Source organism: Stegodyphus dumicola, chromosome 5, assembly GCF_044657685.1.
Source record: "Stegodyphus dumicola isolate Sdum_Otavi_A_Nest chromosome 5, ASM4465768v1".
NCBI lineage: Eukaryota > Metazoa > Arthropoda > Arachnida > Araneae > Eresidae > Stegodyphus > Stegodyphus dumicola.
The window spans coordinates 223,295,381-223,314,881 of record NC_140772.1 but is presented as its reverse complement, the minus strand read 5'-3'; the positions used below and the strand labels follow the sequence as shown (position 1 = coordinate 223,314,881).

The following is a 19,501-nucleotide window of genomic DNA, read 5'->3' as shown; positions in this document are numbered from 1 at the left end:
GCTCTTCTAACTGCACAATTATCTCGCACACTGGTGGCCCAAGGATGTCCCAAGCCACTACAGCAACCGACTGTGCCTTCACTTAGCCAGCGGTCCCAGAAATAGAAAACAATCGTATCACTTCAACCAATATGCTGGCCTCTTTTACCCCTCTCAAAATCTGAAAACTGTTCATACTGCCACTGAGTATGACTTAAAGATATATTTCATTACAATGTCATGTATCCAAGCTGTTAACATCGTTAAAAATGCCTGCTGCTCGCTGCAACTGCCCTTTTATACTCTACCAGCTGCACACTCACTGTATCTCTCCACAAAGCTGATTGGTGCTGCAAGCTTAACCATTTGCACAACTCGCCAGACCACATTTGCATGGCATGTTTCATAGTTGTGCCTCAATTATTTTAACTTGCATTTTTTTTTTTTTTTTTTTGCAACAGAATGCATTTATTCAAAATAAAATTTTATTATTTTTAATAAACTCAAAACTAAACTTCGTTTTTTTCCCTAATAGATTGCATTAAAGCTAATATAGTGCTTGTCAAGACAACAATATAACATATCACTATACATAAAATGTTAAAAAAAAAATGTTGGATTTGAAAGTTGATTAGTTTCACATAGAAAAGTAGCTACATAAGTTACTCTTCTTTCTTATAATAAGATCTGAAGTTAATAAAGCATACTGTACAAGTGGTCATGTTAGCAAACTTTCCACATAATCCATGCCCTATCAAAAGCTTAATTAGACCCAGTCTTACATACTCTGCTGAGACCTGGACAATGAAAAGCTAAAAATATCATTTCTACCTGAAAGAAAAATTTTGAGAAGTATTTTTGGTGGCATAAAATGTAACAATATCTGGAGAAGAAGAACTAACTCTGAACTCTAAAAACCTTTTAAAGAACTAGATATAATAAAATATATAAGGATTCAGAGAATTAAATGGGCAGGACACCTCTGCAGAATGGATGAAAATTGTGTAACTAAAAATATATTCTCGGCCACACCATTTGGCACCCGATAAAGAGGGAGACCTAAACTTAGGTGTCTCAACAGTTTGGAAACAGACTTAAGAATTTTAAAAATAACTAATTGGATGTCCATGGCCACGGATAGAAGAGCTTAGAATTTGATTCTGAGGAAAGCAAAGGCCCATCCTGGGCTGTCTGGTCATTGAAGAAGAAGACATGCCCAACAGATTAAAGCAAGAGGTGCCAAAATATTGAATTAGTTTATAGTATTAAATTAGTTAATATTTCTTTGAATTCTGTTTACCTAGTTAGGTTACTGTCCTCATCTGTCTCATTACAAGACAAAATCCTTTAGTGCTTGAAATGGGGTAAATTAGCTTAATTTCTACAGTCTTGACAGTTTCTAAATTCTTGTCACATTGTAGTTATGTAGTTAGCACATCTGGTGTGACAGTATCAGTGGCCACACCAACATGATTCAATTTGGGTATGCTGGCAGGTAAAGAAACAACTCAACATATCCCAAAAAAAGTGCTGACCGCAAGAAAATTTGAAAAACACAGTGTATATGTAAGCGAGTACAAAAGATATTCACATACTAAACATTTAATAGCATGTGAAAAATCTCAGTGCATGAAAATAATGAGACACTATGAACTTAACCCTTTAACTGCTGCGGAAAATGTACAAGATACATTTCCCAGTGCCACGGTTTTTCACACAGGCACGCGTAGTTATGCGATGTATTAGGGGGAAAATAAGTGCAAGTTTTACTTTCTTAAAACTGTTTACTTTCACAAAATGAAGAATAAAAGAAAAAAATGAATGCACAAAATTTAATGTTTTGAGTGAAAGTATAATAAAAAGATATAAGTATAATAAAAATGATGTTTTTATAATAAAAAAGATCTCTAAAATAGAGTTTCGATCAATTCATTTTTAGACCAGTAAAGTGTAACATCAGGTTTTAGTGTTATACCTTGTGAAATCAGTATGCCTAAAAAAACACATATTCTGAAATGGTTGAATGCCACGATTTTGGTCTTGATTTTTCGTTTGCAAGGTGTTAGTTCATATACTTGTCTACAAAACGGTTAGTTTCAGTAACAATATGAAGCCCGAGCAGTTCATCAAAAAAGATAAATGGGTTTGAAACATCCGTTATATCTTTCTTTATTCCTGGAACCTACTACAAAAAGTAAACAAAAACGGAGGACACAGAATAAAAAAAATACGTTTTACCCTCAAACATCAGCCAATACCGCACAGTCACGGCAAACATCCCCCTCTCCGATTCCCTCCTCTTTGAAATAGTATCCTCCTTCGTATACTTTGTCAAGGTGATTGTGGTGTTGCATTCCAAAGCTTTGCAAATAATTTTACGGGTAGCAGTGCAAAGCAAATGATAGTATTTTGGAAAGGCGTATATATACGCCCAGGGCAGTTAACGCATCGGCTGAGCAAGGCATATATATACGCCCGCGGCAGTTAAGGGGTTAAAAGAGTTTTAGTACAATTAATTTTGATGTTACCAAATCTAGTACTTTACAATTCTTTAAAATTACAAATATTGAAACAAATATAGAAAATATACACTTTCACAAGATAATAATGAATTTATTCTGCAATAATGCTTTAAATATTAAAAAACACAATGGAAAATTTATAAGTAATTTTTTTTAATTCACAGCAAAAGTTTATAAATTTATATTTAATTTTTTCACTATTAAATCTATTCTATGGGAGAATTACATAAACAAAGAAAAACAAATGAAACTTCCCCAAAGTAAGATTTAAAATGACAAATGAATGCTTTTTTGCATGAACAGTAATGTAATGTCCTTAAAATGTCAGACTTCAACAAACAACAATATTGTGACCCCGAAAAAGAATACATTCTATTTGGCTTTTCTAGGAGTTTGATTCAGCTCTCACATTATTGTTTATTTTTTATACATGTTATATACATTAGTAATTTTGCTATTTTTGAGTCAATTCATTATTCCTAATTAAATACGATATTAGAAATATTTAGATTATATTCTGATTTTAATAAGTATGCCACTAAATGAATGCAACTTACAGTGTATAATTTGGGCTTTGGTTTTAGAACTTAATTTTCCCTTTTACTTAAATTATATATACATCTAGAATGACTTGGAGAAATCTGCAACAGATTGCCAATGGGTCTTCGCATTGTAATAACTTGGAGAGGCTTTACTACATGATCAGAAAGATGACACTCGAAGGCAGATGTAGCTGTAAATTCCACACTTAACTTTATTTGATAATTAATTCTAAGGACACATGTTCTCTCATTGTAAATAGTGCATAGCAATGTGAAGATACATTGCTATGCACTGCACAATTTTATACATGTTATATTTTTCGAACAATGGACAGTAGCTAGCAGAGGCTAAGCAACATGTTTAAAGTTTACCATCAGAAATGTTTTAGTTCTCAAAATTCTGAGTTCAAGTTTTGAATTAACTAAGTCAAAGTTTCAGTTCAGGTTCCATATTACTACGTCATTAGTGTTATTAAATTATATGTACGGAATGATCTAAAAATCATTTTGATGCATTGTATATGCAAGCAGGGAGACATACAAGAATCTAAAAAAGAAATTTAAAGAGTTATTGCTAATTAAGTTAGTAATTTATTAGGGGTTTATTTTCTTACTTTACATTTTACACTCACACACATGCACATATATAATGACATTTACAAAAGTCAATTCATCAGAATATTACAGTTTTAAACTTGGGAAACTGCATAAAGCTTACAAAGATTAATTACAAGAACTAGATACTCACTGGCAATGTTGAATCATCTACATCTATCCTCAGAAGTTTGGAATTTACCAACTCTGATTCTTCAATCTCTAGTAAATACAATGTACATTAAAAAATAGATAAGACATAAAAAATATGAACATGATTTTAAGACAAAAAACATGATTTTAAATTTACCTTCTACATCTGTTACTCCTCTTTTACGAAGAACAATCAATTCTTCTATCTCTTTCTTCAACAGCCTTTCTTTTAAGGATAGTTGGAAAAAACTCTGAAATTCTTCATAAGAAAAAAAGCGAGCAAAAGATGCCAATTTGAGGAATTCACTAACTGCCTCAGTGTAGAAACTAAAATTATCAAAAATGCAAAAATTTTAATTCAAAAATAGTTTTTTAGATAATTTTAAAACATTAAAACCAGAATAAAATTACTAATTAATGAATTGTAATGAAGCAACAAAAAGGCATATTACTAGATAGCTGTATAAAATTCATGAATAACTCAAGGAACTTGTGTTATTTATATTGTCTCAAAAGGAATATTTTTGCTTTTATATAAACTTTACAGATTACATAACTGACAGTAAAAATTTGATCAAGTATATGTACACCTTGCACACACGCACACAAAACAAACAAAAAAAAAAAAAAAAAAAAAAAAAAAAGAGAGAGAGGGGGACAATTCTATATATTCCATTCTACTGGAGCAATTGTCAAAATTTTAACTTGTGTAGTAGTAGCAGAGTGTTGTCATTGCTTACTTTTAAATGGTTGAGTTTGTTAATAAAAAATTCATTAAAGTTTTACAAAATATGAAATCGATAATAAAACAAATTCAAAATTTGGGCTTTCAGATGCCCATATTCGCAGTAGGATTATGTCGTCATAACTGGATGGCTCTAGGTACCATTGTTTTATCACAATGCGAGAAGCATACATACATTTATGCAGAAATTAAAGAATGATTTTGCATTAAATTAAAGAATGAATCTTCATTCTTTAATTTCTTTCAATATAAATACAGGGTGATAGTATTTGGTGGCAACGATCTGAAAAGTGATACAGCCTACAGCCTTTTAACGTTTTCAACGTAAAACGAAAACAGTAGTCCTTCAAGGACAAAGCTCTGCTGGGATTTAAATACAGGCCAAATTATCAATGTTTGGCAATCTTAATCATTTCTCAACTAGGGGTAAAAAAATCATAAACTGTCAATTCTTAGGAATTAATACTTTTTTAAATATGACAATTTTTTTTATCCACACTGATAAAAAAAAATTTACAATAATATTATATTCTATTTATATGAAAATTTAAGATAACAACAGCATATTCACAGAAACTACTAAAAATGTGGATGAACATTTCATTTGTTTTAAACAAACTATTTCATTATCATTACCTATAGTTCCTTTTCCTCTTCAGTGATTCCTTTTGTGTTAGAGTATGACCAAACTGATAATATTGTTCAACTAATCTATATTTTTTAATTATTTCTCTTCTACGATACCTTTCTTGAACTCGTCTTCGATAAATCTGAACTACGGCAAGCTCCACTTCTGTAAATATGAATTTGATTTAATTACATCGTGTTTTCATAATATACATTCAAATATTAAATCAAAATAATTCTTCCTGACCTTTAACTAAGTTCCCATCATCCTTGTGAAATGGTTTCTGACTGAAATTGTGAAATTCAATTCCATCTAGAAGATATTCAGCATTCATGTCATAATCCTTAAAATAAAAATCATATGATTAAGTTGGAAAATACATTAGACTGCAATGCACAAAGACATTCAAAATACAAGAACATATATTTAAAATATAATTTTCTCCTCTACCAAATAAAAAAAGGAAACTTCTTGTTGTTTAACGCAGTACAGTGTTGTGATAGTAGTTCAACAAAACAATATCTCATGACAAATTCAGAGTCAGTTGATAATACATAACTTGAAAAATTGCAGAATGTAATTTAACATCAACTTCCGTAACAACATGACATGTAGCTTATCTTATTCAAGATCATTTAAAATAATTCTTGTAATTAAGTTATTATTTTAAATAAAAAATTATAATATATGTATTATAATATTAAGTGAATTAAATATAAATTTTTAACTTTAATTTTTATTCATGACAATTAGACAATTTTATAATTTATTACATTACAAATAGATCATGCGACAATTAAAATAGTAAAATTATTACATTATTAGCTACATAATTCACTGGCAGAAATCAACTTGATTAAAAAAAAAATAAATTCAGATTTAAATATTTTTTCTCAAAGGGGATTACCATTTTACCTTAATTTAAGCAATATGCATGTTCTCAAAATAAAACTATATTTTGAACTGAGAATATTTGTTAATTAATATCCTAAATTTAAATAAACTTTGCATTTACTAAAAACACATATCAGTTTTAGGAACTAATGATTTTTACAAATCTAAATATATTTTGGTTCTCTTGTTTTTCAAAACCTCAGAAAACTAAAAATTTAATATGAATTTAAGCTTTTCACATCATCACACTTTCAAAAAAGGATTTATTCCCTTCTATGGGAATAAATTTAATAAATTATTAAATGAAGGAATTTTTTTTATAAAATATTTCCATTATGTCTTCTAAATTTTTAGCATTACAATATGCACATGATTATGTAATGTGTTAGGATATATTAATCAGTTTAGATCACTCATTGTTATATGGTTGAATAACTACAAAATTCTTTACTTTACTTCTATTTTCAGAGAAATTATTTTCAAAATTCATATCATGTACAAATAGAAGATTTTCTTAGATTCTTTTATTTATCATTAGAACGTAAGTAGAATAAAGGGGGGAGAACCCACAATCCATAATTCCACGAATATCACATACCATATTCAGCTCCTGCAAGCAATGCCTTATTGGCACATTGAAAGGAGGATAAAAGGGTGAACTCATTGGCTCATTAAACTACAGACAACGCATAATGTTAAGAGCTTCAGCCAGCATTACTCATTGGTTTATACACAATTTTTACTTCCTTGTACGAAGTAAAAAGGAAGTATTGTAATCACGAAAAGTTTCAGGCAGCATATTTCAATGAAAATATCCATTTTGACCGCTATCGAATGCAATTTAACGATGTTTTTGCATGATATCTGGACGTAAGGACAGAATAAAAGACTCGTTTTCTCCAAAAAAAATTATAAAACTGCTTTAAAATTAATTCTGAAGAGAATTTTTCGTGGCGTCTGTACGTACGTATCTCGCATAACTCAAAAACGAGTAGCCTCAGAATGTTGAAATTTTGTATATAGGACTGCTACAACATGTAGATGTGCACCTCGTATTTTGGTTGCAATCGGCCGCACCAAACGTATATAAATACTATATTTATATATATATCCACTCTGTTACTTGGCACAGTGATCTCAGTTTCTTTACTCTTATATGTTTATAAATTGTACATTTTTTGCTTTAAAAATGGAATTATGTTGTTCTTATCTTCCGGTTAAGGTTTTTATGCCATTCGTAATTCTGGAAGCAATATTTGTACAATTATCAACAATTTAAAAGCTGTTTAAGTGCAGTTAAGTTTTAAATAACATGGCGGGCATATTTGTTTACATTTGAAACAGCAGAATTGTAGATTTGTTGCCAATCTAGAGAGACTAAGCTTCGCAACAACAAAAATAAACGCCTTCATTTATTATTGCGAATTAAATCATGATTAATCCTTTCTGGAATTTTTCCGAGGAAATATTAAGATTTACTTAATTTTTAATAATTAGTAATTTTTAATACAGATATTTTGAACTTTTATGTATTTTTGTCTGGTCGCGAAGTGAAAACTGAATTAATTGAATGAGAAATACTGAATCGTCTGTGAAAAACTGTTTCTTTTTTGTTTTGTTTGCTTAATTTCTTTTTTACATAGTTCTAGCTTTATTATAGTATTTGAAAAGAACATGTGGCAATGATTAGATTATTCTTTAAATAATATACATTTTGTGCATTCTGAGTTATAATATGAATGAAATATAATACTGTTAAGTGAACCTAGTGCCAGAGTGTCACTATGTTAAACAAATAGAGTGAATTTTAAAGAATGCCTTTATTCTATTGTGGTTTATGCGCTGTCGGTGAAGTAGATTTAATTAAATCCAATAAGTTTAAAAGAAATGCAAGAAAAAAATGCGTATAATTTAATATTCCGTACAAGGAAGTCATGTGGTGTACACATCAGATTTTTTTTTTCAATTATCTTTCAAGGTCAAATCAAAGGAGGTTGGTTCGATAGAAGGACAAAAGGGCCTGGTTTTGCATGAGATTAAGATCATAGAATACCAAACTTCACAAATTAGTTTCTTGATCCTGGCATTAATATTTGGGTGAGGAAAAAAATACAGAAAAGAGTTTTTACTTATTGCAGTTCAAGCAAATGAAATTTAACAAGAAAATGAGAGACAATGGTATAGTTGGCAATCTTATGTTAGCTTTGGTGTGCGTGCTAAATAGTTTTCATACAGGGTTCCACAAACTGTTCGGCATTGAGGTGCAAAACACATGCCTTGGCAAAAGCTGGTGAACGTAATGTTTCTTTGCTTTTATAAGCTGTAAATCTTAGTTTATTATTTTATTTATTTGTTATTACAGATATATTTAAAGATTTTGCAGTTGATTTCTGCATTAGCAGTTCTTTTCTTGTTACCAGCATTTAACTTAAACAGAATACATCTTTTTTCCAGTGTTTGTTTAGATTGTTCTTTCCATGCAGAAGTAATGACTGATAAATTTCACTTTCCATTTAATAATGATGCTTATTTTGCACTTAGATATTTTAATACCATGCATTTCACAACACTTTTGAACTTTGGAACAGGAATATTTCTCTTTGGAAAGTGAAAAAACATATTCTTCAATCCACAGTTTATTTACATGCAACATTTTGAAAGAATAATAAATTTAAAAAAGAAGCAGATGATATTTCTTATTTCAAATAATAAGCTACTGTGTGAAATTTTTATTCCAAAACACTTGCTTTAAAAAAAAAATATATGGAAATCATTCTAAAAATGTGTAAACACCCACTATAATAAATTGTAAACAGAAATGCAATAAATTACTTTCTTTTGGGCATTGAATAATTTTAGTTTACCATATTTTATATGCATATTTTATTTGCGTAAGAGCTGTAAGAGGATTGTGTGCACTATAGTCACACCTGCTATATACTGAACAAAAGTTCTACAGCAAGGAAGTTTAAATTACCTTTATAAAATCCTCCCTCAAAGGCATATACTGCAAGTCTTGTAAATGGTTCTCAGGCACATTTTCTGCTGTATAGGTGTCCTTGCTATTCAAAATAGAATCTATGGCAAATAAGAAAGTAGTTAATTAAAAAACAATACATAGCTCGTGTACATATTTTCACCAGAAGGTCAACTAGTACAGCAAAGTTTCTTCGCAAATATTATAATATCTCACTACATAAAAAAGCACATTTTAATGTAATTGTAGGTGTATCTCAAGTTACTTGTAATACTTCGGTTCCTTGGAACTAAAATACGAATGGGACAGAACCAAAATCATCACCAAACCCAGGCATAAAATTAGTTTCTAAATTAGAGAAGCACTTGAAATCGCCACCAAACTCTGTTGCAACACAGACCTTCTCTTCTGTCTTCCATAAATCTGGATAAAAATTCTAAGTACAGAAATCCTGCAGAAAGCAATAAAAAAAGATGAACTTGATCATCCACTCGTTCCAGCTCTAAAAGACAGAGCAGATGAGTTATCAGCGAAAGTTTCTATCTTTATATTTGCTTATGAACATTGTTTCAATCCGTAAGCCTAAAATTATTTTATCTTAATTCAGAAGTCAAACAACAAAAATCAGCGTTAATTTACAAAATTTTCACAGGACTAGTTTCGATGGTTTTACCGAACCATCATCTTCAGCTGCAAAACCGCAAATGAACAAGACAAAAAACAATGTTCAGATAAGACAAGAAAGCCTGGACAAGAATAAGCAAGTGGCGCCATCTGTTGGCGAAACCAGAACTAAAACATAATTTCTCTAAAAGCCAAAGGCAAATTTGGATTGGAATTAGGATCGTTAACTAGAACAGAAAGATTTTTATGAATGTGAAATGCCTCTAGAAAATCCAGTTCTCCAATGGAAGATGTTTTTTGAATAATTTTGGCAGCAGAAAAATTGAAAGTGTGATTTTCGGACCAACAATGTTGAGCAACAGAAGACTTCTGTGTTTCCTTTTTTCTAACATATGCCTCATGTTCTTTGACGCGAAATTTTTTTAAGGCTCTCTTAGTTTGGCCAATGTAAATTAAACCGCACTGGCAAGGAATCCTATAAATACCCCAGGAATTCATATCCGGAATGGGGTCCTTGAGTATAGAAGTTGGAATTTTATTGATGGGAGAGTAAACAACCCGAAAGTTAAATTTCTGCAAAATATGTGCAACTTTATAGCTAATCGATGGAAAGAAGGGAATGACAACAGAATTTTTATAATCTCCTAAAATAAGAGTGTGGCTTTTAGTGTGTTGAGATGAGAATTTTTTAACTGCTTGATTAATAATGTTGGGTGAAAATCATTCACCCAACATTGAAATGTTGTATGTTTATTGTTACATTGAAATGTTGTATGTTGTATGAAATGTTGAAATGCAACATTGAAACATTGAAATGTCTTCGCAAATCATTTCAAGCAACTTAAAACATTCGCTTATCCCATCTGTTGCGAATTGTGCCAGATTATATGCTCTTCCCAAAATTCATAAAAGTGGTATTCCTTTCCGCCCTATTGTATCAAATTTAGGTACTGCCTCGTATCCATTAGCTAAATATTTAGTTTCTAGATTTTCCACTCTGTTAGACAATAACATTTACACCATAAAAAATTCAATAGAGTTTGTAAAAAAGGTTAAAAACATTTCTCCTCGTAATTTACTCATGGTTTCTTTTGATGTAAAATCATTATTCACCAATGTCCCAGTGGAGGGTGCATTAAGATGTCTAGAAACCAGACTTCGCGAATTTCATTTCTCTTGCATCGAAATTGATGAGCTAATTTCTCTCACTCAACTCTGTTTGAAACAAACACATTTTGTTTTCCAAAATAAATATTACAAGCAAACTGAGGGATTAGCCATGGGAAGCCCCCTCAGTCCCATCCTGGCTGATATCTACATGCATTATTATGAATCAAAATTGTTTGAAACTTTAAACTTCCCGGCATGGTTCCGCTACGTAGACGATACTTTTACCCTGTTTGAAGGTAATAAAGATGATTTAAATAGAGTTCTTTCAACAATGAATTCTATTGATCCTGCTATTCAGTTCACTTTTGAACTTGAGACTTGCAATTCTCTTCCGTTTCTCGACATTCTGGTCACACGTAACATATCCAACTTCAGTACTACAGTTTACCGTAAACCTTCATCGGTTTGCCTTCCACCACACTTTAAATCATGTCATCCGACTAAACAAAAGTTAGCTTCATTTTATTCCTATGTTTTCCGTCCTCTTCAAGTTTGCTCCTCCAAACTAGCCCTTGATGAAGAACTAAATTATTTAAAAGCAATAGCTATTGACAGGGGCTTTTCACCCAACATTATTAATCAAGCAGTTAAAAAATTCTCATCTCAACACACTAAAAAGCCACACTCTTATTTTAGGAGATTATAAAAATTCTGTTGTCATTCCCTTCTTTCCATCAATTAGCTATAAAATTGCACATATTTTGCAGAAATTTAACTTTCGGGTTGTTTACTCTCCCATCAATAAAATTCCAACTTCTATACTCAAGGACCCCATTCCGGATATGAATTCCTGGGGTATTTATAGGATTCCTTGCCAGTGCGGTTTAATTTACATTGGCCAAACTAAGAGAGCCTTAAAATTTCGCGTCAAAGAACATGAGGCATATGTTAGAAAAAAGGAAACACAGAAGTCTTCTGTTGCTCAACATTGTTGGTCCGAAAATCACACTTTCAATTTTTCTGCTGCCAAAATTATTCAAAAAACATCTTCCATTGGAGAACTGGATTTTCTAGAGGCATTTCACATTCATAAAAATCTTTCTGTTCTAGTTAACGATCCTAATTCCAATCCAAATTTGCCTTCGGCTTTTAGAGAAATTATGTTTTAGTTCTGGTTTCGCCAACAGATGGCGCCACTTGCTTATTCTTGTCCAGGCTTTCTTGTCTTATCTGAACATTGTTTCCTGTCTTGTTCATTTGCGGTTTTGCAGCTGAAGATGATGGTTCGGTAAAACCATAGAAACTAGTCCTGTGAAAATTTTGTAAATTAACGCTGATTTTTGTTGTTTGACTTCTGAATTAGTATTTGTTCGGCGTGTTATTGTGTCTTAATTATTTTATCTTGTTTTAACTGCTAAATCATAAGGCTTTTTCTTCTTTGATTCCTATCAAAATACAAAAGTAACTATATACAAAAACATTGTCTTATGTTTTGAAGTGCGTTCTTGTTTTAACGCTGATTTAATTTACATAACCAAATGAACTTATTCTTAAAAGCTGGTTAAAAATGCATTTAAATTGCTAATAAAATTTTTCTGTTAATATGCATTATTTAGCTTTTCTCTTTAACCTGCTGTCAGACTAATCAAGAACATCATCCCTGGTACTATCCTGGTTAATCAGGAGTTAACTGTATTGATATAAATTGGATTCCTTTATGGGAAAAAAACCTCAGGAAGAAAAGTCACAAAAAATAAAAGCTTTAATTAAAAGGTGGAACTTTTAAAATCTATGTAAAAAATTACTAGGCAATAAACGGTAGCTTATGAGACAAAGCCATATACCTTCATATACATTTAATAAAATCAATACCTTTATATACATTTAATAGAATCAATACCTTCATATACATTTAATAGAATCAATGAACAGAAAAGATACAATCAAGAGATCTACCAAGAAACAAACATTAAGTAATATATGAAAATCTAAAATCCTAAAATAACAATCTTAAAAGTTGAGCATAAGCATAATTTAAATTGGACATTTATTTTACACTGTTAGTTGGAACTGTTTTAGAATTATGTTCTATCATAAAAGGTGCTAGTATTTTTATATAAGCAGGCCCCTATTCAAAAAGACAGAAAACCCTCACAAAATTGGCTGGGCAAAAGAGTACCAATACAGTATCCGCCGTTTATTAAAATTATTAAGCAGCTGAATTTAATAGACTGTGATTTGTATACTGAAGATTGTGATATCAGCTTTAAATTTGCATAATAAAATAATAACTAACAAATAATCTAATAATTAAAACCCTAATATATTAATTAAAATGTAATACTAAAATTATACTACTTATGCAAATTTGAAAAAAAAAATTAACCAAAATATTTTCATAATTATGTATCTAATGAAATTTTTAACTTTTACAAATAATTGTTCTGTGTGTGTGTTTATTTCATATTTGTTTATCAAGAGTTTTCCAGTAATATTCTCAATTTGTAATATTGGTGGTAGCTAATCTGATCAGCATCTTTCAATGTTCAAGAGCTTTTAAGAACTTATACTGATTTTCTAGATTCTATTGATGTTGATATTTCTCTATAATACAATAATCAGTTCTTACGCATATTGTTTCACTATTATCGCCAATTGAGACATATTCTAAAAACGAATCTTTATAACTTCCAAAATTGAAATATCAGATATAGCTAGCACATTTTTTTCTTAGTTCTTCTTGAACTATATTAAGTTATAATTATCTGTTTAAGTGAACTGCACAATGTTGTTTAGGAAATTCCTTGTTTAAATGCAGTTTTTCTTTGACTGCACTTACAAAGACCATGATCTATTAAAAAGTTAATTTTTTTTTTTTCCAGGCTTCAATATTTCTGCTTAAGCATTTTCAAAATGTTACATGTAATGCTTGAAACAAATTAAAAAAGTATTTCTTCACATGGTTTATTCAATAACAAAACTCATATGTCTCACAAGCAAAAAATTTGCACTTTGTCTTTTGAGTCGCTGTGCCACTTCATGACTATAAACACGACCAATGCTTTTTTTTTTTTTTTTTTGCTATTATTTCAGTCTACAGTTAGTACTCAAATTTTATTCAAATGTAGTATAATTCTTTAACAATTGCAGCTATTTTTATCCTTGCACTATATATTTTTGTCCTTGCACTTGAGTATTTCTTAGCAATTTCGCTATTGAAAAACATTTCTTCTAAATAAAGCAGTAGCATGATCCAATATATGTATTAAATATTATATATAATTTTATTCAAATGTAGTATACTGTATAAATGTAGTATTCAAATGTAGTAATGTACAATAATGCTAGAAAGCATTTCAAGAACTTTTTGAGAACTCTCAATAAACATAAAGTGTTTATTTTAAAGGAAAGATTTTGAGAAGAAACACTCACTCATTTACAATGCCACCAGGAGATTGTTTTTAACCTTAAGGTTCTGCCCCTCTCTGTCTTAGTGCAGACAAAAAGCTCTGAAAACAAGTACCTCAGAGGAAAGAGACTGGGAGGATAGAAATATTTCCTTCAATGCTATTTAATTGAAAAACCAATTATTGTGAACTGCAGCCAAATAGCTACAGTCCACAAGAAGTTAAACGGATGAACTACAAACAGCTTTGAAAACTACAATTAGGATATTTTTGCTCTAAAGAATCAGTTTTGTGTCAATCTGAGTTTTATAAGTGGTGGAGGTGAGTTTAATAACCAGCTGTTTTTGTTTAGTATACATCTGTTTTAGTTCCTGGAAATTTGAATGTAATAAGTGGCTCATTTTATTAAGCAGTGAGTAGAATATGCAGCAGGCAATATACTCTTACAAATAGATCTTCTAATGAGGAAAAAGCAGCCTTCATAAGATTTCATTTACGAAGATTGCTTTTTTGAAGTTAGAAACTCATCTGCATAACAGTGCATGTACATTTATACCAATGCTCTTTTAAAAAGTTTTTTTTTTTTTCAAACAATGCTCAATTAAATAAAGGTGCTAGCATTTTTATGATAGCATTCTAAGCAGTTTAAACATTTGAAAGCAATGCAATGTTTTGACTTAGAACAACACTTTCAGTTAGAGTAACATAAAAGCCTACCACCTCAGAGTGTGTCTTTATATACAGTGTTCGGATGCCAGTAGTATGATAATAGCAATTTCTTTGAATCCTTTAGACAACATATGGAAACTGCTAAGAACCAAAAATCTAAATAGCATTTTATGTTCCAGAGAGCATATTGCAGATTTTCTGAAATACCCTGAAACATTCATCAAGCAGACTCTGAATTTCATAGACAAGAAGCTAATATTCCAAAAATAATGTATGAAAAGTGCTACAAGCTCAAAAAGTACCCAAACCATTCCCACTCCCGCCCCCCAAAAAACTTAGTGACAATATCATTAACAAAATTCAGGATAAGTTAGTTATGGCAATAAAGTCTTCCCCCTCACTTACTAAACTTTCCTTCCCCTTCTTTTAGTCAATCAAGGTCCAGGAAGACCGATTGCCACAATAAAATCATTAACCCTCATACATTCTTTGCATGCATATTACTTTAGTTGGTCCAAAGCAGATAATATGCTCTTCTGCTGCTGGTCAATCTCTGCAACTTGTATATCACATAATAGTTTCTTCCATTTTCACATTTTGCTAGCCATGTCAAGTTTTTACTTTTGCTTGCATAGCATAGCTTTTTCATTCCTTCTTTCTCTCTTTTTGAGAAGCTCATTAATTTTCATAAAAGTTATGATAATGGGTTAAATTTTTAACATGTTTTTTTGTGCAGGTATTAACATGTACTGATATCACAGGTAACTGAAGATATTTTACTTCCTGGAATTCTAATTATCCATGAAACTTTGTTCAAATTATTTTTAAGTCTTTATATATATACATTATTACTTTTATTTTGCTATGCTTTTTTAATATATTGCTTTTATTTTAGAAATTTTTACATTTTACCACACACAAATAATTAAAAAGAAAAAAAGAAAAAGTCCTAGCTTTTTTTCCTCTTTGAAATTTCAGCAAAATTCATGTTCTATTTGTGGCACTTTACAGTGAAAATTTTGCTGAATTTACCTCCCCCCCCCAACCACCGAAAAACCAACAACATTCTAGGTATTAAACTTTTTCATTTGACATGTGATTCTTGATTATACGTCTGATAAGGGAGACCCAAAATTTAGTACATTACAAATTTATTTGACAATTTATGACATATGAATTAAAAGTCAAACAGTGATTTCTACCCTTGTGCAGAAAAGTGTGATTTAATTTGCTCTCAGATTTGAGAATTATTCAATGTGTTCAAAGAAGGTCTCTCTTTCTTTCAGTTTCTTCTATGTTAAGTATCATATATACAAACATTTTTACCATCTAATATTATAAAAAATTGGTACTGTTCTGTTATCAGGTCCGAGTCCAGAAATATATGTATGTATGCATGTATGTGAGGATGTATATCTTCATAAATGCATGTATATAGGTACATACATATGTGTGTGTACATACACATATATGCACATACATACAGACACTTCTGAATCTGGTCCTGATAACAGAAGAGTACCAAAAAGTTTAAAGTGATTTGCGATACCTTCTTGCATAGAATAGAATATTTGCAAATTTGTATATTAGCTTAAAATTCTCATTTTTAAATAACATATTTGCCAACATATAAACATGCAAAAATCATGAGAATTTTCTTAATATAATTTTTTTTTAATTATAAAAATACATAGAAAGAAAAATGTACTTTTTAATAATGAATTAACTTTCAATAATAATTAATCAATATCTGAAAGCTCAGTTACTAATTCTTAAATGCAAATAGTTCACAAATATATATATATATATATATATATTAAAAAATATTTGCACCTTTTAATAAGAAAATAATGCTTTAATCAGTTTTGAATAAATGGTGAAAACAGGGGGAAAATTTGCTTTCATTAAGAAACTTTGTAATTTTGTTCACAGCAACTGCCACATAGGTTTGCTTTTGCTAATTAAAGTTTTTCTAATGTGTCATTACTAACTTAGTCCTTGTTTTAGTAACAACGTTGAAAATTCCTTTGCACACTGCATTACTATGAGGAATTGTCAGGATGGGAAGCATTATTCTAGACAGTTCATTGTACATAATACCATCAACATCTTTCAGTTTTCCAATTAAACTCCACTAGGTGTCTATCCTTCTAAGATTTAGAATTTTATCTAAGTTTTCTTATTGTAAAATGCAAAATTGAGACTGCAATTGATCAGCTGCAACATCAATATCATTGTCTTTCAAAACTAAATGAAGTAAAACTGGAAATCTATTCCCCCCCAAAAAAAATTATACTGGAAAAAAATGCATTTGCTAAAGCAGAAATATCTGCAACTTTAGCATGTAAAATTACTTCACTGTTGATCGGAAATTTACGTAGTATATTACAACATACTTGGCAGAAGTCGTTTCTAACTTGGAAATAAAACTTACTTTTGTCTTCACCTCAAAGTTCTTACACTACTTTCTTAGTTGCAGCTCCTATTACCAAATCTTCATCTTTCTTCAGATTTTCTGTTTTACCATAAATCACCTGATATATAGAATTAGAAGACAAAATAAAGGTTTGTTTTGGAAACTTTGATAAAATGTTACTAATCACTGACTTCGAAACACGAATTAATGGAACTCTGCACTGTAGAAGTGTTAGGAATATTGAATGATGGAAAAATGGAGCATACAAAAAAGCAAAAAGTTTTGTTGAGATATGAAGATGAAAACAGAAATATTCGTAACAGTGGTGTTGCCCTTACCGAACAATTTTTTAAAAAAATTTTACCTTGAGAGAGTTCTGTATGAGCTTTATGCTTATATTTTGTAGCATTATTTTGAGAATTGGCAATTGAATTGCTCACAGATGCAGAAATTACTTTATTTTTCTCACACCTATTTTAACAGTAGAAGTAGTAACTGCGCCATTTACTTGAAGTATTTTATTACTTTCAATACAGCCTTTTATCTTAACTCTAGAAGCATTTACTTCTTCCTTGAAAAATGTAAGAAGTGGGTGGTCAAGGATTCCTAGATAAACACTTCTCTCAAGATAACCAACATGTACCTACATGTTTCATTCATTATTATGCAGCTGTTGCAATTGTTTCAATTATTCCTTCCCTTTAAAACACTTTTCAAGATAATAGTAAATATCAACAATGTATACATTTACCGGCAAAGAAGCTACCCCTCTTTTCAGCTGCTAAATATAACAGGTGACATGTGCACCCCATAATTTGCAAATACGAATTTTCTTTCTTTAAGATACCTGTCTTCAACACCAGTCTTCAAGTTTCCTATTATTACTGGTGCGTTGGTGGCATCAAATGCTAAGCAATTATCCAGAGGAATTACATTTTCTTTTAAAGTTTTAATAATTAGCTGTGCTACATAAAAGTCAGTTAAATCTTCTTCTAAAATGGAACAGAAAGTAAACTATACTTAGCTTCTGAACTCTGGATCCAAAAAAAAAAAAAAAAAAAAAAAAAAAGAAACAAGAATTGGATACAGTTTTGCATCTGTATTATTGCTTCTTCTATGTTTCCATTGACAAGCAGAATGAAGATATTTTAAAGTAATCAATAACTGAAGATTTATTTTTCATACCCATTTCTTTAACAATTGCAGCTATTTTTGTCCTTGCACTTGAGTATTTCTTAGCGATTTCGCTATTGAAAAACATTTCTTCTAAATAAAGCAGTAGCATGATCCAATATATGCGTGACAGGCTGTGCTCCAGTAAAAACACAGAGAACAGGCATTGAAAACAGAAAGAACAGGCATTGGACTTTTTGGTCCTTTGTTTTGATAGAAAATACAACTTGTTGTTTTCAATACAACTCATGGTTTCCTTGTGTTTTTATGTAAGCATATGCTTAAGAACATCCAGCCTTCCACTGTGCAAAACAATGATAAATGGTACATATTGCAAATATATTACATTTCCTTAGTAAATAATAGAAGGAAAGTCATCCGTATACAACTTTGGAAAAGTCTTTGAATGAGTATTTTACCTTTTTCACAAATATAACTATGATAAACGATCATAATTTTTTAAACTATTTCTCAACAGCACGTGAAACACACAGCACTTGGTGACAAGACACCTGAAATAACCCCTTCAATCCTGCTTTATGTTCATTGGCTAATACACCGCCGAACAAAGAAAATGCATCATTAAAGATTGGGTAGAATGTGATGCCAATTGATGCAGAGACACAGCACGCATGTGTACATAACTGATGTTATTTATAGAAAGGTATGGTATGATATTACATATAGTGCTGAAATACATAAGAAATCACTCAGATATACAATGACCTCTGATGGCGAAGCAAGCTGCAACCCCTACAAGGTACAGATTCAATTAATGTGTGGACAATAATCTGAGCGACTGAAACCCAAATGCCCTGAACACTCCTCGAAAGTTCATTCTCCAATAACAGCTGAGGCAGAGCAGACTAACAACAATAAATCATGTCTCAGGTATGCTTGATTGGCAAAAGATCAAGGGGCAGGCCAAGGAAAAAATGGGACTTGCTACAAGGCTTGTCGATTAATGAATGCCATGTGCAGTATCGTGTTGTCCTGCTGAAAAATATCATTTTGCAGTTGCTGAAGGTAAGGGAGCACAATTAGCTGCAGCACCTGGTCAAAGCATTG

General features: G+C 30.8%; 1 protein-coding gene across 5 annotated transcripts in view; it reads right to left on the bottom strand.

Annotated features, from left to right (window-relative positions):
- The window catches only part of LOC118192155 (transcriptional adapter 2-beta-like), a 73,380-nt gene that overhangs the window by 31,709 nt on the left and 22,170 nt on the right, over positions 1-19,501 (bottom strand). For all 5 annotated transcript variants that reach the window (XM_085817709.1, XM_085817710.1, XM_085817712.1 and 2 more), the window contains exons 7-11: positions 9,035-9,135; positions 5,410-5,506; positions 5,172-5,328; positions 3,948-4,117; positions 3,792-3,859 (exon numbers count right to left, since the gene is read on the bottom strand). In XM_085817709.1, the coding sequence (XP_085673835.1) occupies positions 3,792-3,859; positions 3,948-4,117; positions 5,172-5,328; positions 5,410-5,506; positions 9,035-9,135 (593 nt within the window). The remainder of the gene's footprint in view (positions 1-3,791; positions 3,860-3,947; positions 4,118-5,171; positions 5,329-5,409; positions 5,507-9,034; positions 9,136-19,501) is intronic.